This window comes from Mesoplodon bidens, assembly GCF_964165515.1.
Source record: "Mesoplodon bidens genome assembly, chromosome: 12".
Classification (NCBI taxonomy): domain Eukaryota; kingdom Metazoa; phylum Chordata; class Mammalia; order Artiodactyla; family Ziphiidae; genus Mesoplodon; species Mesoplodon bidens.
Window position 1 is genome coordinate 73194838 of NC_138168.1, and position 25214 is coordinate 73220051.

A 25214-nucleotide genomic window follows, 5' to 3' on the forward strand; every position below is an offset into this window, starting at 1 on the left:
GTTGGTTCCAATTTCTATTGTATTCAGACAGTGCTCGGTATTTTTAAATTAACAGCTCACAGAGTCCTCACCTGTAAGGCAAGAATAAGACAGCTTTTCTAATTGCCTGTAATTTCAACTCTGCCTGACTTAAAATTTTTTGTATTTAAGTCCTCGTGGTTTGTACTTTTAATTTAAAATATCCGTCTAAAGAATTACTGCTTTAGGGCTTCCCTGGTGGCGCAGTGGTTGGGAGTCCGCCTGCCGGCGCAGGGGACGTGGGTTCGTGCCCCGGTCCAGGAGGATCCCACATGCCGCAGAGCGGCTGGGCCCGTGAGCCATGGCCGCTGGGCCTGTGCGTCCGGAGCCTGTGCTCTGCAGCGGGAGAGGCCACAACAGTGAGAGGCCCGCGTACCGCAAAAAAAAAAAAAAAAAAAAATTACTGCTTTAAACAGCAATTTACAGTTTATTTTAAAAACTTCCTGTCTTTTTATATCTGAGGAGATTTGCTATTGCTGTTTTCATTCACATTATAATGTGTGAAAATAAGATAGTCCCTTTAGAGTTTCTAATATAGAAAATAAACAGACTTCCTTATTATGCCTACTATTTAATGTATTACAAACAAGGAGAGAGCTTGGGAACATATTTTGACCAGAAAAGGAACTGCAATATACTTTTCATGTTTTTCAGCAGTGGTTACAAATTGTACATGAGCCTCCCTCAACTCCAGGACAAGGGCAAAAGTGTGAGTGGAAAGTTGAAAAGCAATTTTGTGTACCTTTATCCTGGAGGGAAGACCTGTAAGAGAGAAGATTGGAACCAAAAAGTAGAGTAGGCTTGAACACTGGCCCCAAGCATGCCCTTAAAAATCAGCAGTACATCTCCAAGGTAGGTGTAGTAGTTCAACTACTTTCCACTTTTTCTCACACTCAACCAGGTTCTACATGGAAACATTACTTTCTAAAACCTAATGGAGGTAAGTAATGGACAATTTTTTTCATTTTCTACAGTGCTTTGATAGCATCCGATTTATTAAACTTTATTAAATTTGACAAAACTCTTTGCGGGACCTCAACTCAGACGTGGCATGGAGTTGCTGCCACCAGCACTGCTGTCCAGACAACCCAAGTCCTTGTTCGGTTTGTGAGTTTTGAACTCTGTCCTGTAAAAAGTGGACACTAATAGTAGAATACATAAAGCTCTAGAGAAAGGTTAAGAATGTAACAGTTGGGCTTTCCTGGTGGCGCAGTGGTTGAGAGTCTGCCTGCCGATGCAGGGGACACGGGTTCGTGCCCTGGTCTAGGAGGATCCCACATGCTGTGGAGCGGCTGGGCCCGTGAGCCATGGCCGCTGAGCCTGCGTGTCCAGAGCCTGTGCTCCGCAACGGGAGAGGCCACAACAGTGAGAGGCCCGCGTACCGCAAAAAAAAAAAAAAAAAAAAAAAAAGAATGTAACAGTTGTGTAAAGGTTTTCTTGCTCTTTTACTAAAAGTGGTACCATTTCTAGATACCAGATTACATCATTCCCTCTGGTTGGAGGGAATGATGTAGGCAAAGTTGTAATGTTGGAAGAGTACACACTGTATTTGGGGAAAAATTGGTTTCATTCAATTTGAGTGAGGACTAAAAGGAAAGTAATGTGGAACTGTGGTCTATGGTGAAACTACAGAAGATATCGAGGGCTACATTAAAGCACCTGGGAGGTATTGAGTAGGCAGTGGGAACTCATTGGAAAATTCTGAATAGGAATAATATGAGAGTTGTCTTTTAGGAATAATAATGTGGTAGCAAGATTAAGAAAGAGATTAAGAAAGGTTGGAGAAGACTCAGGAATCAGGGACTGAGCTAAAGAGGTAACAAACTTCAACTGACTGTGGGAAAAGATCATTTATAGCTTAAATTTGAACTGCTGAGTATACCTGCAAGAACAATTAAGGGCAAATTCTTTCCTATGTTGAGTACTCCCTACTCCAGATTGTCTGACTTGGGCCAGCCAAGGTTAAAAGTTCATCCAGGAACACATCCTTAGGTCAACAAGCACTGAAAATGCCAGGTCTCTCCTCCCTAGGGTATTTATCTAATTATGAAAAGTTAGCAACTACAGCTATATGTGGATAGACATACAGTTGTATATATGACTCTGAAAGTCAGGAAAAAGGTCTGGGCTATAGAGAGGAAGTTAAGAATCATCAGCACATAGAATCTGCGGAAAAGGATAAAAATACCCCCATAGACAATGTAAGTTAAGACTACGAAGAGATTACTACAATGAAATTTTAATAAACTATTTCATCACCTGACTATCTCCAAGATTGTAAAATCATTTCATTTACCCATCATCTGAGTGCTTTGAACACAACCGAAACATACCAAAGAAAACTCAAAATTCATTTTATAATTAGCACAGTAAGGAAAATTAATTGGGATCAATATTTCCAAAGTGTATTCACCGATGAAGTGTATGTAACTTGGGACTCTTAAGAACAGGAGGCAGCAGAAAGCCAAGCAATATCAAGAGGATGTGCAGTTAAAAAGAATTCTAAAGAACGTAAAATTGCTAGGGACTAGAAGCAAGTAAAAGAGTCTATGTGTGTAATATAAGTGACCCAAAAGGTACCAGAAATTAAGGGAAATCAAAAGGATTAGGATTCCAGGAAGCTGACAGTTTGGGTCAAGATGCAAGCTAACAGAGAGCCATGATGTGAACGTGATGTGAGGCCAAAGCACGTGTTTGCTGACAGATCCCAGGTGGTGAAGGCCCTAGTTTCAGGAGCTGGCCATTCTAAGGCAACAATGACATTAAGTGAGTAACTACACTAAGCTGGAAAGAAACCGATTGCTCACCTTCATTGAATGCTGATCACAAGCCAGGCACAGGTCCAGGCATTTCACGTGTAGTTTCTCATTTAAATCGACAACAATACTATGTGGTAAGTGTTAATAATATTATCATTCCCGTTTTACATTCAGGTCAGCAAACTGAAGTTCACTTGTCCCAGGTTACACAGTAAGAGTGAAACAAAGGCCAGAAACCAATTTCAGCTAGTATACCTAGCATGCTACTGTTATCATTCAATATTGTAGGGGGAAATTTGTGCTTCAATGGAAAATGATGCATTTTTTTAGACAAGCAAACCCATCCAATTCTGACCTTTCTTATGCCTCAGATTTAGTGTCAGGAAGACCTGAGATAATTCAAGTAAAGTGCCAGAATGTTACTTCATTTAAACAAATATTTATTGAGTATATATGCCAGGCACTATTCTAGGTCCTGAAAATAGATACAGTAGTAAATAAAACAGATCAAAACAAAACAAAACCTGCACTCATGAAGCTTAATTATAATGAATGTGTAGCACATAGGAGTGTTATGTATCAATATTATCCCTGTTACAAAGCATTATCCCAACACAAGTTCTGTGGTCCTAAATTGTTTCTATAATTTTTACTGTAATAAAACTATAAATATTCTATAGATTTTATAGTAATAATAGGTAGGACATAAATACACAATTCAAGATAACTCAGACATTGGAAAGACCAGAAATTGGGAAGGGGAAATAGAAATTTGAGGAAAGGTCTGCTGATAGAACTTTGAATGCATTACTATCCTCTTTTGCCCAGGAAAAGCTATGAGAGCGCGCCAGCACCTACCTGAAATCCTAAGCAGGTGTGCTTATAGCCTATTTGCTTAAACTACTTTCAAACGTTTGAGGAATGGCGTGAAAAAGAATAAGCATTAGTTTCCACCTTCCAAGATAAGGCATGCAAACACCAAAGAGATTCTGAATATATTTTATTAGTCCAAATGCCTCTACTGTCAACAGAGTCTGGGGGGGGGGGGTGTTGTTAACTGGATGTTTGAACGCAGTTCGTTAAAAGGAAAATAAAGACCTGATTAAGCCTGGTGCAGCCTGGAATAGCAAGGCCCTAGGATCCTCCGTTGCTAAGGCAACCAGCTCCGCACCCGGCCAAAGGAGAGGGAACCTGAAACCTCGGTGACCCGGGAGGGTGCCCACCTTCCTTCTGTGTACACAGTTTGTGTGGGGTTTTTTTGTGTGTTTACGGTTGGGAATAGGCAAGGAATACACCTGTCAATGGGGATGCTAGATTCGTGGCTTCTGTTCTCGGTAGAGGGCGCTATAAAAGCAAGTTCGCCCACAAACACCGAGACCCCGTTTCTCGCCTCATCGCAGCACAGACGCCCACAACTCGCTTCCGCAGCTGATTTAATTTTGGCCAGAAAAGCCCCGCCCCCTCGGGGTTGAGCAGCCCCACCTGCCAATAGCTTCTCGCGATCCTTGAGACGGCGTAAGCTTTGCGTAACTTCCGGTCGTGACCCTTCAGCCTTTCGGCGATTGGTCCGTTTTCACGGCTTGCTGCGTGACTTCCCGGCCGGTTCCCGGGGCAGCACGTGTGGAGCGGCGTAAAGACGCGGCTGCGAGCTGGTCCTCAGTGGCGTCCGGGAGGTACCGTGTCACCTTCCGTCCGACTAGGAGAGAGCCGTCGCCCCTCTTTGGGGTGAGCGCCGCGCGGCTGCAAGCATGGTGAGTAAGCCTCGCTTTCTCGGGCGCTCTGGTTTGGCAGAGACCGGGTTCTTCTGGCGCCAGTGGCTACTGCGGCCTGGAACTGGGAGGGCTGGTCTGAAGGTGAAGACAGGCGGCTTGTGGACCGGTGCCCCGGTTTGGGTTACCCTCACCACCCCGGGCATGGTTTGCAGTTTAGAGTGGATCTCCCGCGGCCAAGCGTTCTTGGGGAGTAGACAGAAGAGAATGGCCTACCCTTTACCACCCCCGCCCCCGTCCCGAGAGGCCTAAAAACCTGTGATACGGCAAACAAACGCGCCACCCAGTGCTTCATGGGGTCGAGCAGAGAGGGAGTTGCTAGTCTCTCCAGCCATTGGAATGGCAGGTGTCTGCCCCATCTATTTGCTCTGGGGAAAAGGAGGGTCTAAGTTTGGGCCCGAAGCAAGGCGGCTTACTCAACCGGAATGATGCTTTCTCAGTTCAGAAAATTAAGGTTGTGTAGTGAAATAAAAACGCAGAAGGATGATGAGTCTTACTAAACTTCAGCTGTTGTGTCATGGTTTTGTTTAATAGTTGGTACAGGAACTGTCTTCCTCAGATTTTCCTGTGGCAGGCTCCTGTCATTCTGGTTCAGACTGTCCGGGACCTTCTCTGAGCACTCATTCTAAAGTAATTCTTGAGTTATTTGCACATCGCTGTGTTTTGTTTTTATTGTCTTTACCTGAAATCATGTTCTTGATGATTTGCTTGCGAAGAACAGGAACTTTGACTTACCTATTGCTTACCTATTCCAGTGCCTACAACAAGGTCTGGCACAGAGTAGGTGCCAACAAACGTCTGTTGAAGGAAGGTAGTATACATTGTATTGAACATAGTTGATGTTTCTTGCCCTGGAAGTGCAGGTTTTAAAAATCTGTTGATCATAACATAACTTATTGAAGATGCCTATGTGGACTATGATATTATTCACTGTTTCGGTGGTGTTGTTCTGATTTATTTTATTATTCTGATTCTGTTTCTTTGAAGCCTCACAGGAAGAAAAAGCCCTTTATAGAGAAGAAGAAAGCTGTGTCTTTTCACCTGGTCCACCGGAGCCAACGAGATCCTTTAGCAGCAGATGAGACTGCACCCCAGAGGGTTCTGTTGCCTACACAGAAAGTGGGTCCTGTTCTATAGCTAATAAGTTTGTAGGTAGACTGTTGATAGTTTTTAATAAATTATGTTAGCCAACTGCTATTTTCAGATAGCTGTGATCTTCTGGAAAACAAAATCTGTGACTTAATTTTCAGTAAATACATTTTTTTTTGGCTACGTTGGGTCTTCATTGCTGCACGCGGGCTTTCTCTAGTTGCGGCCAGCGTGGGCTGCTCCTCGTTGGAGCGCACGGGCTTCTCATTGTGGTGGCCTCTTTTGTTGCAGAGCACGGGCTCTAGGCACGTGGGCCTCAGTAGTTGTGGCACACGGGCTTAGTTGCTCTGCAGCATGTGGGATCTTCCTGGACCAGGGCTCGAACCCGTGTCCCCTGCATTGGCAGGCAGATTCCCAACCACTGCGCCACCAGGGAAGCCCAATATGTTCATTTTTACATTGTGCATATTTATTTTGATGGATAATTTATCTTTATTGGAGATGTTTAAATGAGCCGTCTCGTAGAGTAGTGGAAAATATTTACTAAACCATCAGCAACAAGGCTGCATGGTGTTATTTAGGGCACAACCGTATGCTTAGTCTCTGCTTTCCATAAGATCTTGGCGTTTCGTAACCACAGACTGCATTTTGCCTCTTGGTCATCTCATGAAATATAAAACTCGTGAATTAGCTTTAGAAAATACCAGGGAGCCTTTAAGAGGTTGATTTGGTAATTATCAGTCAGAGTATACTTGTTAAGTGTGGGTAATGTGAAAGGAAGTGTTGGGGAACACTGGCATATGTAGCTTTTTAGTAAAGCCCGTGGGTATTGTGCATTGAGAAGTTTCTTTGCATATAAATACAAGAAATTGTACTTACCTTTCAGTGCCCCCTAGTCTTCTAATCTTCCACATACATGATAAAACAAAGTGTGTGTGTGTGTGTGTGTGTGTTTCTTGGCTTAAATTGTTGCCCAGAAACGTCTAGTGGAAGGAGGAATTTTTTTTATTCCATTTTAATTTTATGTGGCATTTTGTGTTTCCCGAGTTGGTCAAGAATTCTTTGTCTCATTCCTATCAGCCAAAATGTTCATGGGCCATTTGTCCCCTGTTCTGAAAGCTGTGCTCATTGGAAGGTTCCTGAGCCTTATCCTTGGAACAGGTACTTATTCCATTTTGTTTATTATCCTAGATAAAAGATGAAGAAAGGCGAGCAGAACAGAGGAAGTATGGAGTGTTCTTTGATGATGATTATGACTACCTGCAGCACCTGAAGGAACCGTCTGGGCCCTCAGAGCTCATTCCCACAAATACCTTTGGTGTACCTTACGGGGAAGATGAGAAAGGAGAACCTTTAGCACCTGCAGTAAGGCTTTTTAGCAATTTAAATGTGAGAGAGAGTGTGTGAGGAGCCATGAGTGAAGAACCACCATTTTTTAAATCAAGATAACTGTTTGGGGCAAGGAATGGTGTCAGTGTGAAGAGCACAAAGATAAGCCGTGCCTTCGCTTAAAATTGTATATGTGTATGCACATACGTACCGTCAGGAGGGAGCAGGTCTCCTGTTCTTGGGTTGTTGAAAGTAACCGTTTTTGACAAGGTTGGAACTTTTGATTAGTAGTTATGGTCATGCTAGGTAGCACTTTTCAGTAGAAGAAAAGCTGCTGATGTTCTGTATGTTAGCAGCTTAACTGTTTCAGCATCTTAAACTGCTCTAAGATAGACTTAACTTTTGTGGAACTTTCATAGAATGTTCAGATCTTTAACGCTTGTAGAAGCTGCAGGCTAACCGTAAGAGAGAATGGAGGCAATAGATTGTAATGAAGTTTCTGTTGCTCTTAACAAAAATGCAGTCCACTTTAATACTTTATCTTTTAAGTACGTATGAGAGCACATGTTTATATGAAATTAGTGCTCCTAATTTAAGTTCTGTTTTCTTCTCCCTGCTTATGTTAAGGATGCCCATGTTGCATACCTTTGTTATCTCATTTTTAATTTAGTATAGAGTAAATTTCCCTGTGAAACTTTTATATCACTTGGCACTTAAAAAAAAAAAAGATACTAATGTACTGTGTTTATTGACAAAAAGAAGAGATACAAAGGGCACCAATTCCCCCTGCTTCTCATTCTCCAGTCCTATCGTGGTCTAGACATTCTTTTCCTTGGGGAAGATGTGATCATAACCCCTCCAGTCCATACTTGTTGTTTAAGGAAAGTCAGAAGGGTTAGGTTTCAGGGTATCATACCAAAAAAGAGGTAATAACTGCACCTGTTCATTCACTCACTAGGTCATAGCTCTCGTGAGGCCTCACACCCCACTGCCACATCTTTAACAGAAACTACTTCTCTACACCTTCTTCCCCAAGGCTATTGTATCAGTCATAGGATATGTATCTTATTGACTCATTTCCTTGTACGACCCACTGAGGGAGGGGAGGTGGTCCAGTAGTGACTTAACGTCTTTATCTTATGTAGTAAGAAAAGTTTTAATAAAGTCCTAACATTCTTCTGGCTGAATTGTGTTGGCCAGTAAAAGATTAGTTTTTAATTCTTAATTCATTTTGGGTAAAAGTAACCACTATCGAATTGGCTTTTCTAACAGAGTAAGACTCTTTCTTTTTCTTTTTGCTATGCCGCGTGCGGCATGGCATATGGGATCTTAGTTCCCCGACCAGGGATCGAACCCATGCGCCCTGCAGTGGAAGTGCAGAGTCCTAACCACTGGATCACCAGGGAATTCCCCAGAATAAGACTCTTTACTGGACACTTCAGTGATGTTTATAAGGACGAGTGAATTATGTTTGAAAACAAGTGCCATTGGTTTTCTGTAGCGTGATGCAAAAATATGGATAAGTCCCATGTGTTTCTTCAACTTTAATTTGTAACAAACCACCAAAATTGAGTAAACCAGCAACATTGAATATGCCCTAAAAACAAAAGCAGTGCAGAAAGATAGTGGAGAATTAGTAGTGCTTGATTAGCCCCTGATTTTCACTTGAAGGAAAGCAGGTGCTGCCACAGTGGAAAGCAGTTGGGCAAACCTCATGTAGTTCAGAGCCACTGAAATCACAAAAAAATTACAGTTCCCTTTTTAAAAAAATGTAATCACTATCTACACTTTAATTATGTATATGATTCTTTGACTGTTTTTCACGATTTGAAAAATATCTCCAAAGGTAATTCATTAAGCACAAGCTCATCCTCCCTTTTTTTTCAACCCCAGTTTCCAAGGATAGATAATCAAAAAGAGCATCTTAAATATATTCTACCACAATTTTTTTAAAAATTAATGTAATGTGCACCAAAAATGATTAAATTGTGCACTTAAAGTGGCTGGATTGTGTAGTATGTGAACTATATCTCAGTAAAGCTTTTTTAAAATAGGATTCTACATCAGAAAGCCAGATCTTTGTCCATGTTTACGCCACCGAAAAACTCTGGAAGCCATAACAGCTCACTAGGTATGCACTCATGCTCCTCAGAGGCTTCCATTTCAGCAGGCTCTGTCTGTGAGCCAGTGAGAATGAGTGCCTCAGCTTCCTGCCTGCTGCTAGACTGAGGACGGGATGGTGGGCAGGTCCATAGACAGAACACCTAGTGCTGACGCTCACATTATTAACTAAGTGGTTGTAGGGATGAAACGAAAGCATAAGGACCGGTCAGAAAGTACGTGCCAGCACATGTTGAAGTAGATTGGATGGTTTGCAGAATGAGGGGAGTTCACATGAAGGAAAGTTCCAGAACAGTAATCAAGAAGGGCTTCATGGTGAAGGAGGGAACTGAGCTGGTCCCTAAAAGGGTGGCTTTGGGAATTCCCTGGCTGTCCAGTGGTTAAGACTAGGGCTTTCACTGCCATGGACCCAAGTTTGATCCCTGGTGAGGGAACTAAGATCCCACAAGCTGTTCGGTGCAGCCAAAAAAAAAAGGAAAAAAATGGGTGGGTTCTATTAAAGAGAGAAGAAGGACCGTTCCAGTCAGAAAGAAGGGACATGAGGTAGTATTGTGGGTCATCATGTCCAGCACATGTGTGCTCCATAAGTTACTTTGAAATATTCCATGATGTGAGGAACTGGACTTGATTTACATGGAGGTTGCATTATAGAGTAACAGGGTACATAGAGTAGACCTTGAGTTTATAGTGCCTTGAAAATCAGGAGTGAAAAAACCTGTTAAAAGTTCGGGAAGGTCATATTATAAAATTTTAAGGAGTTTTAACCTGGCAGTAATATGAAGATTGGACTAGATGTAGACTAAGCAGCAGCTGTGGTCATCTGTGTCCTGGTTAACCATGAGTAAGATGGTGCCCAGAAGACAGGTGTGAAGTAACTGTATACAAGAGAGTTCAAAGGGATGGGTGGTTAGAAATGATTTACGACCAGCCTAGGATTTAAGCAGCCAATTTGGAGAAAAGCTGTGCCAGTACTAGAGATTAGGACGTTATCTCTGGTTTAAATAGGAAAAGATTAATTTTGTTTTGAAATTTGAGGAGAGTGGAGTTATGAGACCTGGAATTGAATCTCAAAACCCCACTTAACTAGTCTCAGGCAGGCATGCCACTTAACCTTTCTTAGCTTGTGTTTCACTGAAACATACTGAATTCACGGGGTTGTAAGGATTAAGTGGGATAAAATACTGGAGAAAGCTTTGTGAAGTATGTCAGGGAGGTTGCTTTTGAGATAATGATGGAATATACATGTTTAAAGTATGTAACTGGAGCACAAGTGAGAGACAATGCAGAATGTAGTTGTATTAGTAGGATTGCTGTAACAAATTACCACAAATTACCACTGGGTGGCTTGAAACAACAGAAATTTATTCTGTCACAGTTCTGGAGGCCAGAAGTCTGAAAGTAAGCTTTCAACAGGGTTATTCCTTCTCGGGGCCTCACAGGCAGAATCTCTTCATGCCTGTCTCCTAGCTTCTGGTGGTTACCAGCAGTCCTCAGTTTTCCGTGGCTTGTGGGTGCAGTGCTCTGGTCTGCCTCCATGCGTTCTCCCCGTGTGTCTTGTCTTCACATGGCTTCCTTACAAGGACACAACGGTCAGTGGATTAGGCCCCCCCATCGTCCAGTATACCTCATCTTAACTGGTTACATCTGTAAGGAATCTGTTTCCAAATAATGTCACGTTCTGAACTCCTGGGTGGACATGAATTTTGGGGGGGCATTTCAACTCTTCATAGTTCAAAAGTATTTCTAAATAAACCTAACCATTGTGTAACTTCTTTTTCAAGACCACTGGAATTAAATTGCCTTCCTCAGTGTTTGCATCAGAGTTTGAAGAAGATGTTGGATTGTTAAATAAAGCAGCTCCTGTTTCAGGTGTGTATAATTTCTTTAACTTTTCAAGTGGATAGAGCTGTGTTTTACAAAAAGAAACGTATAGTAATGATATAGAGTTTTTCTGTCCCCGGTAAAGAGCTTAAAGAATTGAGATGTGTTTGAATTCAGATTAGAGATCATTAAATTAGGAAGGGATGACTGTGATCTTCGTCCTTTCCTTTTATTGCCATCAAATTCTTAGTCTCTATAAAGTTCCTATTTGGAGAGGAAAGTGGGAAAATTATTTTCGGTGATCTAGTAGGGGAATTTTGGCCTAGCCTAACCTCTTACAAAGGAAACAGTGATATTCAATAAGCCTTACATTCATATAGTGCGATCTTAAAAATACTTAATCTGTTAGCTTTCAGAGTTTCTCCCAAGAGTGTAGAAGTATTTTATAGAAGTCCATTTTACCGTCTGTTCCAGATACACCAAAAATTATAATGTTTGTTTTTTTGCAGTACCAATACTGTATTTTAGAACAAACACAGAAGTCCACAGAAGTGGTGTTTGATATTTCCTGCTAAATTACCTTAGTTATTGACTAACATTTGCCATGTGGCACTCATTCATTAATTCATTCTACAGATTTCTGAATTGCCACTATGACTATGTTTGGGTTAAATCAGAATAAAAGCATGATCCCTGACCTCAAGGAATTTACCATCAGTTGGGAAAGATAGACAATAAATGGGAAATTACAGTTATAGTGCAAATGAATAAATAGTGGTGAGGCACCAAACCCAGCCTGGGGGAGTTGGGCAAGGTGTCCTAGAGGACATGAGGCAAGGTTGATTTCTTAGGTAGAACTTAGGCAGGTGAATGTAGGAGAGTGGGGTGGGGAGGAGAGGATATTCCAGACACAGGAAACTATGTGCAAAAGCAAGAGAACACAGATACAGGAACCTGCACACCTTTTAGCATGCCTGGAATGAAGGGTGAAGATTAATATGAAATGAGGCTGTAGAGTCAGACAGTGGCCATTTTGGGAAGGGTGATGGAAGCCATGTCAGTTTACAGGTTTGAACTTGAAAGTTTTTCTAGGACTCTATAGTATTTCTATTGATACATATAGAAGAAAACAGCTGAAGAAACAGGTTGAGATTTTTAAAAATCTCATGGTCTGAAAAGACAGAGTTTCACAGGCTACAAATACTAAATTTATTTCTTCTAGCAGGTGAGAGTTACTTCTAACAGATGAATTTAAAGCCCAGTTTTTCTGTAGGTAAAAGCTTTGGATTTTGCTAAATAGACACAGCTTAATGTTGTAGATCTATAATGAAAGTTTTTACTAGTGAGTATTGAAACCAGAGGGATTTTTTTCTTTTTTAAATTTTCTTGGAGTTCTCTATCTCTATGTCTATTCCTGAACTGAACTTTTTAAAGTTTTTAATCATTGTTTTATCCTCAATACATAGGCAGAGTCTGGCATATAATAGCTACTCAGATTATGTTAAGTGAAGGAATCATGCTTTCTTGGAAATTATTGCTCAATTTTTGTTTTCCTTCTAGGACCTCGGCTGGATTTTGATCCTGACATTGTCGCGGCTCTTGATGATGATTTTGATTTTGATAATCCGGATAATCTACTTGAAGATGATTTTATTCTTCAGGCCAATAAGCCAACAGAAGAGGAAGAGGGAATGGAGATACAGTATGTGTGGTTGGTTTTGAAGCAGGAATGACCTGACTGTTGCTTCTTCTATAGGATAGTAACCATTAGATGTTATGGCTGGAAGAGGCCTTCAAGAGCATTTAATCTGAGACTTCTGATTTTAGAACAGAAAATGTGAGACTTGAGGTCTTTACAGACCATCGATAGATGGGGCTAAAGTCCAAGTTGCTTGATTGCTAGTTCATTACTTTTCCAGCCAAACCAGACGGGTCAAGCAGCACAGCTGTTCCTGCCTAAACAAGAATCCTGCCTCTGAAATACCCTCAAATTTTACTTGTGCAAAGTCATTTGGCTCTGTTGTTTTTCAAGTTGTTTTGACATTTAATTTATGGCTCTGACTTTAGGAAATCTGAGGCTGAAGATGACAGTGAGTGGGAAGATGTGGATGATGAGAAGGAGCGAGGTAGTGATGATGATAAATATGACCCTGCAGGCTCATCAGATGAGGATATGTCTTCCCCTAGAAAACCTCTTGGGGCTGTAGAAAATCACTTGTTCTGGGAAGAAGAAACGAAAAGTCGCTTTACTGAGTATTCTTTGACGTCCTCAGTCATGAGGAGAAATGAACAGCTGACCCTACATGATGAGAGATTTGAGAAGGTAAACTCTCCAAATAAGGGGCCTTTTAGTACTAGTTCCTAGTACGATTTATGACATTGGAACCCAAAGCTAGAACTCTCAGCATTAGAAACAGACTATGTCTTTTATTAAAACAGAGCATAAAACCACCCCAGTTTTAATTCTGGAAAGAATGTGTATAAGTCAAAAGGTGACTGATGAAACCTCCAGACTTCCTCTTAGAATCTGATATTTTGATTCTGAACCTCTCTGATCCCAGTCCCTAAGATTATGCTATCTTCCTCAAGCATTGGCCTGAGCATAAACAAAATTCCATTTCTTTCCTTTTTTTTTTTTTTTTTTTTTTGAGTGATTTTCTTACTGTTATATCCCAGGGCCTAAAGTGGTATCTGGCATATGGCAGGGATTCAGACTGTTAAGTAAATGATGAGTAAATTCCCTCAAGATGAATCTAAGATAAAGGTTCTGACTTTGCTGCCTTTTCACTAAGTGCTCATTTCCCTCTTCTCTCCAAGCAATAGGAAAACGATTAGTAATAAGCTCACTCTTCAGGAGCTGTATCACCCCCTGCTTATTCTCTTACAAAGCCCAGCAGAGTTAACAGCATTGGAATAATACAGTCAGCATCATCTAAACCAGAATGAAATTTGTACATAAACAGGAGGCTCTTTAGTTACATGGTCTTCTAGCTTGCATAAGCAATGAATTTGAAAACGTCTGTGAAATACTATGAGGTAAAGATTTCTGCCTAGCATTTTGTTCACCAAGCTGAACAGAATAACTGCCTTTCATTTTCATTTTTAAAATTGAAGTATAGTTGATGTACAATATTATGTAAGTTAGAGGTGTACAATGTAGTGATTCACAATTTTTAAAGGTTATATTCCATTTATAGTTATTATAAACTATTGGCTATATTCCCTGTGCTTGCACAATATATCCTTATTTTATACCTAATAGTTTGTACCTCTTAATCCCCTGCCCCTATATTGCCCCTCCTCCCTTCCCTCTCCCCTGGTAGCCACTAGTTCGTTCTCTATATCTGTGAGTCTGTTTCTTTTTATTTATGTGCACTAGTTGGTTATATTTTTTAGATTCCACCTATAAGTGATATCATACTGTATCTATCTTTCCGTGTCTGACTTATTTCACTTAGCATAATACCCTCCAAGTCCATCCATGTTTTTGCAAATGGCAAAATTCCATTCTTTTTTATGGCTGAGTAGTATTCCATTGTGTGTGTGTGTGTGTGTATACACACGCACATACACACACTACATCTTCTTTATCCATTCATCTGTTGATGGACACTTCATATCTTGGCAATCATAAATAATGCTTCTATGAACACTGGGGTGCACATATCTTTTCAAGTTAGTGTTTTTGTTTCAGATATATACTCTGGTGTAGAATTGCTGGGTCATATGGTAGTTCTATTTTTAGTTTTTTGAGAAGCTTCCATACTGTCTTCCACAGTGCCTGCACCAATTTACATTCCCACCAACAATGTACAAGGTTCCTTTTTCTCCACATCCTCACCAACATTTGTTATTTGAATTCTTTTTGGTGATAGCCATTCTGTCAGGTGTGAGGTGATATCTCACTGTTGTTTTGGTTTGGGTTACCCTGATGATTAGCGATGTTGAACATCTTTTTATGTGCCTGTTGGCCATCTGCTTTTCCACTTTGGAAAAATGTCTCTTCAGGTTTTTTGCCCATTTTTTAATCAGGTTGTTTGGTTTTTGTGTTTCTGATGTTGAGTTACATGAGCTGTTTATATATGTTGGATATTAATTCCTTACTGGTCACATCACTTGCATAAGTTTTCTCCCATTCTGTAGGTTGTCTTTGTGTTTTGTCAGTGGTCATTTTCATATTAAATGGCAGCCTATATTCAGACTAGATGTCAGTCTTAGAGTGCTGAGTAGAATGTCTTCCACACCGTACTGTTACGGTGCTAAATCCCTGCTAACACTTAAATGGTAGTTGTGATCCTCCTAGGGCTTAAATATTGTACAGGAGTAAAAGTAATGTAAAAATAACATTTAACTGCTATAGTCTTAAAGAATACATTCATTTTTCATCTTATCTTTTTTCTTTATATTCAAGTTTTATGAGCAGTATGATGATGATGAAATTGGAGCTCTGGATAATGCTGAATTGGAAGGTTCCATTCAAGTAGACAGCAATCGCTTAGAGGAAGTTTTGAATGACTACTATAAAGAGAAGGCAGAGAAGTATGGTGACTTTTCCTTGATTACTTCCTTTTTTTCGTTTCAAATAAAGTCTGTAATCGCACAGCTGAATCTAGAAAATCACCCAGTCAAGATCCATGTTTAGAAAATATATGTTTTCCTTAACCTTTGGCTCACGTTTTGCTATTAAGAGTTCTGAAGCTGAATATAACAGTGGGTGGAAACATACTGAGAACCACTTTCTCTGTAGCTTTGACCTGAGAGTCATGATGGAATAACTGAGGATTAGGGTACAAGGTCATGTTCCACTTGGAGAAGGAGATGGTGCTTCTAGCCTCTTTGGCTGAAGAATTATTCTGACTTCTAAGTATATACACTCTTCATCTTCCTGAAAAAGGTGTTCTGAGAAGTAGATCAGAGTTTGTCTCTGCAGCCTGATTAGCATAACTTTCTATCCAAATATTTGGTAAATCATCATCCACATCAAGGTGATTTCTCTGAGAGAAACTAATGAAGTGTTTACATCTGCTAGAAAGGTCTGATTTCCCTGATCACTATCATATGTAGATCCCAGAGCAGGACAAGGGCTATATTCTTTGAGTGAGTTGTTTGAATACTTTGAAGAGGCAGATGGGCTGATGCTTTTCAAGGCTTTAAACAAGATCATGTTATATAGGAAAGATGCCGTCTTGTTTAATGTGTTAAAACCTTGCAAAGACACAGAGAGAATTTTCCTTCCTATCAGCAGAATGTATGTCCAGAACCTGCTGTAGAGGAGAGGCAAGCCTGAGTAGAGCTGATTTTGACAGGAAGTGACAGATGGGGCAAATGAGTTGGTGGATTTTAAAAAATGCTGTAGGTCCCTGAGCTCTTTAAGTGCAGTTTCAGTAACGTAACAGTGTAATAATGGGTGGTATTTTTTTCCCCTCCTCTATCTTCATTTTTGAAAACTCAACCAAAAGTTGTGTAAAACTGAATACTCTTGAACCCTTCGAGGATCAGGACCTGCCAGTGAATGAGCTCAGTGGGTCTGAGGAGGAAGAGATTGTTACTGTAGTTCTTGAAGAAGCCAAGGAGAAGTGGGATTGTGAATCTATTTGTAGTAAGTATCTTAGTGTACATTTTACTGCTAAAAGTATAATAGTAATTTTAAAGTATTGGGTACATCAACTTTTTTGGAAAAGTACATATTTGTGAAAATGATTTTGAAAAATAATATTTCAATTATTGAGTTGTAATTGAAACATTTAAAAACATAAGAGAGACTCCATTATTTTGAACTATGAAAACACTAAAGTCAGGAGTATAGGAGGAACTCAGTAATGTTTGGCTGAACTGAAAGTATACTTATTGATACATGATTTTTGTGTGTGTGTGTGTTTTTTTAAGGTACATACTCAAATTTATATAACCATCCACAACTTATCAAGTATCAACCAAAGGTAAGTAAGTCCTAGTGTCCTGAGCTATTCGAAATATGCAGTGCAGGAAATGGAATGTACAAAATTATTTTCTCACAGTAGCCCCTTTGTGGCTTGCAACACCATTATAAAAAGCAACAAAAATGTGCCATTAGTGAGCTGTTTTTTAATAGGAGTAGAAAAAAACACAATGCCATTTGATCTTTCTTTCAGCCCAAACAAATCCGACTATCTTCTAAAACAGGAATACCTCTCAATGTCTTACCTAAGAAAGGACTCACAGCAAAGCAAGTTGAACGAATGCAGATGATTAATGACAGTGATCTGCCTAAGGTATCAACCCAACCACGTTCTAAAAATGAAAGCAAAGAAGATAAAAGAGCAAGAAAGCAAGCTATAAAAGAAGAGCGCAAGGTAAAGTAATTTTTTCATATGTGAGATTTAGAAAGAGCTGGGGTGGGGGTGGTCACGGGAATTTTCTTCTGTAAAGTCAGTCTGCATCAGTGTGAAGATCTGAATAACAGCATATTCTTGCACAGGAACGGAGAGTGGAGAAGAAAGCTAACAAATTAGCCTTCACACTGGAGAAAAGAAGGCAGGAAAGAGAGCTGCTGAACTTGAAGAAGAATGTTGAGGGTCTAAAACTATGACAGTGGAACATTTCAGATAAGGTGCATTCCCCATTACGGGCTCTTTGTTATGTACAGTAATGAACGAGGATCTTCAAAGAGATAAAACTGTTCGCTCTGCAATTTTTACTGGCAGGTATTCAAAAGAAAACAGTACAATATTTGTTTATACCAGTAAGTTTTCTCTGCCAGCTGTCTTGTAAATATTGTAATATTTTTAAATTTAATATTATAGGCTTAAATTTGCTTAAATAAATGACTTCATGAACATGAAATGTTTGGATAAATTAAAGGAAAATGTCTTCATAACTTAAATGGAATTGATTTGTTCTTCATTTATTTGTGTGGTTGTTCCAGTTGCCTTTTGCAGATGTTCTCAAATATTTCTTTGAAATCTCTCCACTCCTTTTCAGTACTTAAGTGGTTTGATTTCCTGTATGTAGAAAAGTAACCCAGTTAAGAACTCATTTGAAATAGTGGCAAGAAGAGCTTCCCTGAGAAGGTTCCACTGGTAGGAATCTAAGTTTCCCCTTGCTGTATGCAAAGGGCTATTTCAAAAGGATGGTAAAACAATATTGAGGTTATTGGGACTCAGTTACTGGCTGACTTGTTTTTGGAATTTAGGAAGAGTGAAGACAGGAAACAGAATAGAAGAAACAATCAAGAAAACTTCCTTGGCTTCAGTGAGTACCTGGCTCAACATCAGAAATATTGACTTCAGTTTAAACTAGAAAGCTTGTCTTTTCAACATTATTTAATGCTTGGAACCATTCATACTTGATTAAAATACATAGTTGAAAATTTTCCCTGTTTTTTGATGAGATTTTTTAACTTCTCAACTTTTTCAAGGTTCAAGCAATGACACATCACAATTGTTAATTATTTGGTAAACTGTGACTTTCTTGGAACAGACAAGTTGTTAGTGACCCATGTTCATGTGTCCATGACTAATATGTTGTTATCTGGACTGTCCTGGAAAAAAAAAAATCTGTGGACACTGTTGGTCTGAGTTGGGTACAGAATGGCTGAGGCAGAACCATTCTTAACAGGTGAGCTGCATTTGATATCTAAGTTATTAGAAAGTGTCTTCATCTATAATTTGATTATGGCTTTTCCTCAGCTGGGAGGTGTTATCTTGTTCTGTACGTTATCGGTTCTAAATCTAATCATTGTAGAATTTTTAAAAGAGTTGTGAAAAACAATAGCATTAGGTACTCTGCCAACACTGATAGAAAAAACTTGGCTGAAGAGCTTGTCATTACAGAAGTAGAATACTGGAGAGCGTGTATTTAAATGCCAACCTGCAGAAGCAAAGGGCCAGATGATGGTTTATGTTAGTATCAGGAATGTACTAAATCCTAAAGAGGTTGACCATTTATTTTGGTAGCCATCTCATGTGAAGGTTCTTAAAACCAGCAAGAATCTAGAATGTTACTTTGACTTGGTGCACTTCAGATTCCATCTTTGGAGCTTTTAAGTTCACCACACCTGACCCAAATGGTTTAAATTAACACGTTACGTATTTTGCAATTAAGAGAATGTGCCTATAAGCCACTAGTCTTGGTGAAGCATATTGTGATTTAGACTGATTATCCTCCAAATTTAAAGATCTTGATTTTATTCTGGAAAAAAGTTCTTACATGATATTTTGTATTATTTCATAACATTCATAACGATGTCAGTCATATAAACAGTGGTTGGGAACTTAACATAAGCTCCATGTTCAATGTTAGGTGTCCAAAGCAATAAGGGGGTTTTGCCTTCAAGGACTGCATTGTCTGAGGAAGCAGGGTGTGTGCAGCAAAATATAATGCCAAGTCACTGTGATAAGTACCACTTGAAATGAGGATCTTGGTACTTGCTGTTCCCCCTGAAGTGCTCTGGCTGTAAATAAATCATCCTTAGGGATGGTGCTCAATTGTCACCTCCCCTATAAACTTTTCCCTGACTTGTATATTTAAAAATAGCACAAACATCCCTCCTCTGCATTCCTTATGCTCCTTGCCTGCTTTATATTCTCCTTAACATCTACTGGCATCTGATGTTATCAGTTTTTCAGTCTTGTCTCACTAGAATAAACTGAGGGCAGGTTATTTTTGTTGACTGCTTTATCCCCAGGGTCTAGAACAGAGCCTGCCATTTGGTAAATGGTCACTAAGAAATATAAAAATGAATGGATAGTTGGGACAGACAATTCAGAAAAGAATTGCTTAAACTTGGAACAAAAAGACCTAGCCTCAGTGTTAGCCAGAAAGAAGACCGCAGGCATCCCAGACAGATGGCAAAATCATGAAGAATTTGCCTGCTGTATCTTAAGGACCTATTTTGTTTAAGCACTGTCTATGATTGGTATAAAGTCACTTTTTCAGATACTTTAGAACTTATCTTACAAGTCAAACTAAGTAGCAAAAGTTCTTACTATTTGTGACTATTACCAGTGATGTATCCACATCTCCGTTGCGCTGTCATCAAATCACCTCAGGTGAAGGACAGAACTTTAGCTGTCTTGTAACTTTACTGTTAGATTATCAGTACTTTTATGTTGCTTCTTGTATGCTGACATTAGTATGTTTTATCCAGCTTGTTTGTTCCAGTTAAAGGTCAGAAGAAGGTAAAACTTCTAATGGCCTTATGGAGAATGTATAATAAAACAAACATACCCGCTATTCAAGTTAAGAAGTAGAACAACTTATTCAAGTTAAGGAAATAGAACACAGAAGCCACCTATATAGGTGGCTTGAATAAATCCTCAATTTATTCAATTTTTTCTTTCCTTGGGTAACTTTTATGAATTATCTGGACTTTTATATTAATCCTCACCTGCATGGCATCCCTGTAAACACAGTATCTTGTTTTGAGCAACTGAGAAGCACAAATCTAGCTCAATGAGGGAAGTAATTGCTACTGTTTGATCAAGGCATCCTTGAGAAGATGAGCTGAATAGTTTCTGAGTCTACTTCAGCTCTTAGAGTTTACAAGAGCCCCATGTGGTGATGTCAGTGAGCCAGGTGATGAGTGAGTCCTGGGAACACAAGTGACCATAGTTGAAGCATCCTGAATCTCCTGCCAAACTAGGCTTAGCAATTGTATGCTCATTTTATATTTTATGCTTCTATACTTATTATGACCTCTCTCTGTCTCTGAAGAGATGAGTGCAGAACTTTCCTGTGGAGTGAAATGAGTATCCTCAGCTTATCTAGACATGAGAGTATGAAGGGTGAGAAGGCACTTCGCTGGGATTTTGTCAAGCAAGCCAAGTATAGAACAGAATGAGAGCCAGATATATATAGGACATGCTATCCTCAGATTACAAAGGCAGTGAATATCTAGGTTATGACAGCCTTCAGCATGTCTGTGTCTTTAGTCACTCTCCTCCAGTCTGAACTGGTTGCTTCTCTAGTTCTGGTGCCCAGCTGTTATCCTGGGAATCCCCTTTCTCTCCCTCCTCTGTGGAATGGCTATTTGCTGTATCTTTTACTCACCTTGTTGTGGAGTATATCCTCCAGTAATTCTTGAGACAGAGTACATGGGATGTAAACTTTTTGAAAGCTTGCATGTCTGGAAATGTATTCTACCCCCATATGTGATTGATAGCTTGGCTGGGTATAAAACTGTGGGTTGTAAATAATTTTCCCTCAGAAGTTTAGAGAATTTTTCCCCATTTATTTCCAGTTTTACTATTTGTAAATCTGAAGCCATTCTGACTCCTCATACTTTGTATGTTACTTTTTTTTTCCTCTAAGTAGGATCTCTGTCTTCAGTGTTCTGAAATTTTACAATGATATTTATTGTTCTAGACATATTTTCATTTGTGTGGGTGTCCTGTCAAACAGGAGGCTCATGTCCTTTCACTTCTGGGAATAGTTTAAAATTATTTTTATTTTCTTCCTTGCATTTTCTCCTTTTCTCTTCTGAACTCCTATTATTTGGAGTCGGACCTCCTGGGCAAGTATTCTAATTTGCTTATGTTTCTCTCCATTTCTGTGCCATTTCACTCTACTTTCTGGGAGATTTCCCTAATTCTATCTGCCAACCTACTGTTGAGTTTTTAATTTCTAAGAGCTTTAATTTTCCTTTAAATTTCTCTCTTGTTTACTTTGGGCTTACATGCTAGAGATGTTCCTCAGATCTTTGGAAATTCCTGTCTGTTTGTTCATGATTAAGATTGCAGGACGGGAACACTAGGAACTCTGGATGGGTAACATTGGATGATTTTGAGCTTTTTTTTGTAGGGTGGTCTGGGTGAGCTGTTTGGGAATCTTCCCAATGTCAGTATCTTTAGCTCTTTCTCCATGGAATGATTATATTCCCAGGGAAGCTTCCATTCTGCCTTGAGAGTAAGGGTCTGGCAGGGAGAATTCTGTGAGCCAAGTAGAGGAAGGTGGGTGTGGGATATTCTCTGCTTCCAGCATCACTGATCATGAGGTTAATCACTAGATTATATACATACACACACACTTTTGTGTGTGTGTATGTATATATGTGTATACATATACAGTTAATCCTCATTAATCATGGAATCCCTATTTGCAAATTCACCTCCTCACTAAAATTTGTAACCCTAAATCAATATTCATGGTGCTTTCATGGCCATTCACAGATATGCACATACCAGTTAAAAAGCTGAGTCAACCAACACACATGTTCCCAGCTAAGGCAGAGCAAGGTGATGCTCTGCCTTCTTGTTTCAGCTGTCCTACTGTAAACAAGTGTCCTTTTTATGGTCTACTTCGTGTCATGCTTTTCATAATTGTGCACTTTTTCTTGGTGATTTCACTGTTTAAAAGGCTCCCAAGCATGGTGTTGAAGGGCTGTCTAATGCTTCTAAGTGCAGGAAGGCTGTGCTATGCCTTATGGAGAAAATATGTCTATTAGATAATCTTCATGCAAGCATGCATTATAGTGTGGTTGGCTGTGAATTCAATATTATTGAATCAGCTATATATTTAAATAAGGTATCTTTAAACAAATTCATAAAACAAGGTTGTGTGTTGATAGGTTGATAAAAATGTTGTAACTTTGTATTTCCCCAGGGAAATAGAAATCCATTTGTACAGTGCATTATTTGAGAGTAATGAATGAGTCAGTATTTGTTCATTTAGTGCTTGCAGGGATTTATGGAATGTAACTAGCACAAGTAATGAGAATCAACCATGTATATGTGTATATACTTCTGTATCTGCCTACCCATGCCTTCAGCTGTGCCTCATGTTGACTCATGCACAGACGACCTCTCATCCTTTCTGGAGAGTAGACTTCTGCTAGAATTAGAGAAAGACAATCACCCAGGGGCTGTGGGATGAAGGGGGGCGTTCTAGGAATCTTCACTTCTTTTTAGAAAACTTTCTCCCTGATCCTCCATATTTTAGCAATCTCTTCTTCCTCCTCTTCACGTATCCTGTCCCTGTGTCAGAGGTATATGCTGCTCCAGGGGTTTCTGTGATTTTGAAGGGCTCTGCAGTGTAAATCTGGATGGTTCTCAGTTTTTTCTACCATCAGCTTGGGAAGTGGATTTTGATGTAGTTTTATGTCCTCCAGGTTGGCTACCATGGTCCCTCAGCTTTCCAGATTCCAGTTTTTTATTCTTGTCCTCTTTCCTCCCTGTCCTCCTGGTCCTCCATGTTTCTGCGTCCCTTTACTGTAGTGTTTTGGGGGAAAGCAAAAATAAGATGGAGTGTTCTCTTTGCCATCCTAACTCATTAGTCTCAGTTCCTTTTTTTTATAAGTCATGTTCCTGAGATAATAAGTTTCAGCTAGTATGCCACCCCCTTTGCCATAAGGCCCTGGAAGATGTCAATATTGCTAATATTTGCATGTCCTGGACTGCAAAGGACTTAAAAAGAGTTTCTTGACTCACTGACAGCTAAATGAGAAAATGTCTTCCTTTTTCCTTCTCTGTAATGCCTTTATAAGGAAATGTGGATTGGTAGGTATCTCTACAAAGCATTCTTAACTTCCAGCTCAGAAAGAGAATGTCTAGTCTCAAGTAGAATTTCTTCCAATTCATTACAGCTGTAATCCTCTCCAGGTTTCTTATAAAATTTTTGAACTGAGATCTTTGTAATGCTTATTTTTTCATTGTTAACATACTAAACAAAACTGTTGATCACTTCCAGATCACTTTCCTCATTTAAAAAATTGTCTTAAGATTATGAACCAATGTATAAAAACAATAGCCACTTTAATAGTCTACTGAGACTCCAGTTAGAGAGGGTAAAGTTAGAAATAGCTAAGTTAATACACATTGTTTTAGAATCTTTTCTATCAAAAGGGTTTTTTTAATGTCATTCTTTTATTTTTAAACAACAATGCATAATCTTTATAGAAAAATTGAAAATTTAGGAAACTAAAGAAATAGTCACCTTTTTTCTTACCACTCAGAGGTAATTACTATATATTAAATATGTAGTGTGTGTGTACCATATATATATATATATATGTATATATATCCTTCCAGTCTTTATTTGTAAATACATGAATACAAATGCATATTAAAATTTTCCATGTTATTCTCCCACAAATCATTTTTAATTACTACATTCTCATTCACTCATTGGCAACCTACTTCTGTAAATGCCAGAAAGTATAATTTTTGGCTTTGCAGGTCATAAGGTCTCTGTTACAACTACTCAACTCTGCTGTTGTAGCACGAAAACGACAGTAGATATTTTATAAACAAACAAATGGGCCTGGCGGTGTACCATTACAACTTTATTTACAAGATCATGCAGCCTCTGATGGGGCCCACTGGCCACAATTTGCCAGCCCCTAGATATGTAAACTTGTAATTTTGACATAATTCATGAAAAGTTGCAAAATATTACAGAGAGATTCCTGCACTCTTTATGCAGTTTCCCCCAAGTTACATCTTCACTACAGTACAATGTAAAAACCAGAAAGTTTGCATTGGTATAAGGAGTGTTTATAGTTCCATACCATGTTATTACAGGCATAACCACCACCTCAGTAAAGATGAAGAACTGTCCCGTCACCCAGAGGTCTTCCTCATTCCACCTCTGTATAGTCACAGCCACCTCCCTCCCTGACCATGCCTACCTCTTAGCAGTCACTAATCTCTTTTCCCCCTCAAACTTGTCATTTTGAGAATATTTTACAAATGGAATCATACAGTATGTGACCTTTTGAGATTCACTTTTTTCACTCAGCAATGGGATTGAGTCAGGTTGTGGCATGTATCAGTAGTGTTCCTTTCTATTGCTGAGCTGTGTTCCAGGGTATGGATATAGCACAGCTTGTTTAACCATTCACCTATTGAAGGGCATCTTGGTGGTTTCAAAAGATTCTTTTAAGGTTCTGTTGATCTCTGTGTTTGGTTCTCCGTGTTCCCTTTCTTTCTCATTGTCAAGCTTCCAAGTTGAATGTGGTTCAGAATGTGGTGGTCCATCTATCTCAGGTGTTCAGTTGAGTCTTATTGTATCTGTCATTATTTCAAACGCATTGAATTCAAAACTCACTGATTTAAACCTAAGGTCATTGATCCTCCAGGGACTTCCATTTGCTTTGCAGGTTAGTAGTGATACAGTATCTCTCTATTTATGGTGATCATTGAGTAAATAGTCTTAATACTCATAGAGACAGAGGCTCAAGTTTGAGTCTCAGTGTTACTACTTACTACCTGTTGTCCTCAAGAAGTCACCTAACCTTGAACCTTCATTTTCTTACCTGTTTAAAAAAAAAAGTATCAACCCTATCTCATAGGATTGCTGTGAGGAGTTAAATGAGATTACATAGGAAAAGTGT

The 25214-nt window shown here is 39.4% G+C and overlaps 2 protein-coding genes across 2 annotated transcripts in view; both read left to right on the forward strand.

Annotated features, from left to right (window-relative positions):
- The first annotated feature begins 4358 nt into the window (after positions 1 to 4358).
- Positions 4359 to 18216, forward strand: LTV1 (LTV1 ribosome biogenesis factor). The gene is made up of 11 exons (XM_081250818.1): positions 4359 to 4528; positions 5534 to 5665; positions 6827 to 7000; positions 10867 to 10954; positions 12467 to 12608; positions 12974 to 13229; positions 15318 to 15445; positions 16366 to 16505; positions 16793 to 16845; positions 17038 to 17238; positions 17364 to 18216. The coding sequence occupies exons 1-11, from the start codon at positions 4526 to 4528 to the stop codon at positions 17472 to 17474; spliced, it is 1428 nt and encodes a 475-aa protein (XP_081106944.1). The 5' UTR covers positions 4359 to 4525; the 3' UTR covers positions 17475 to 18216.
- Positions 17534 to 25214, forward strand: part of ZC2HC1B (zinc finger C2HC-type containing 1B) — a gene marked incomplete at its 5' end in the record, with an annotated part of 35587 nt that continues 27906 nt past the window's right edge. The window contains 2 exon segments of the mRNA XM_081250500.1: positions 17534 to 17627; positions 18078 to 18136. Coding sequence (XP_081106626.1) covers positions 17534 to 17627; positions 18078 to 18136 — 153 coding nt within the window.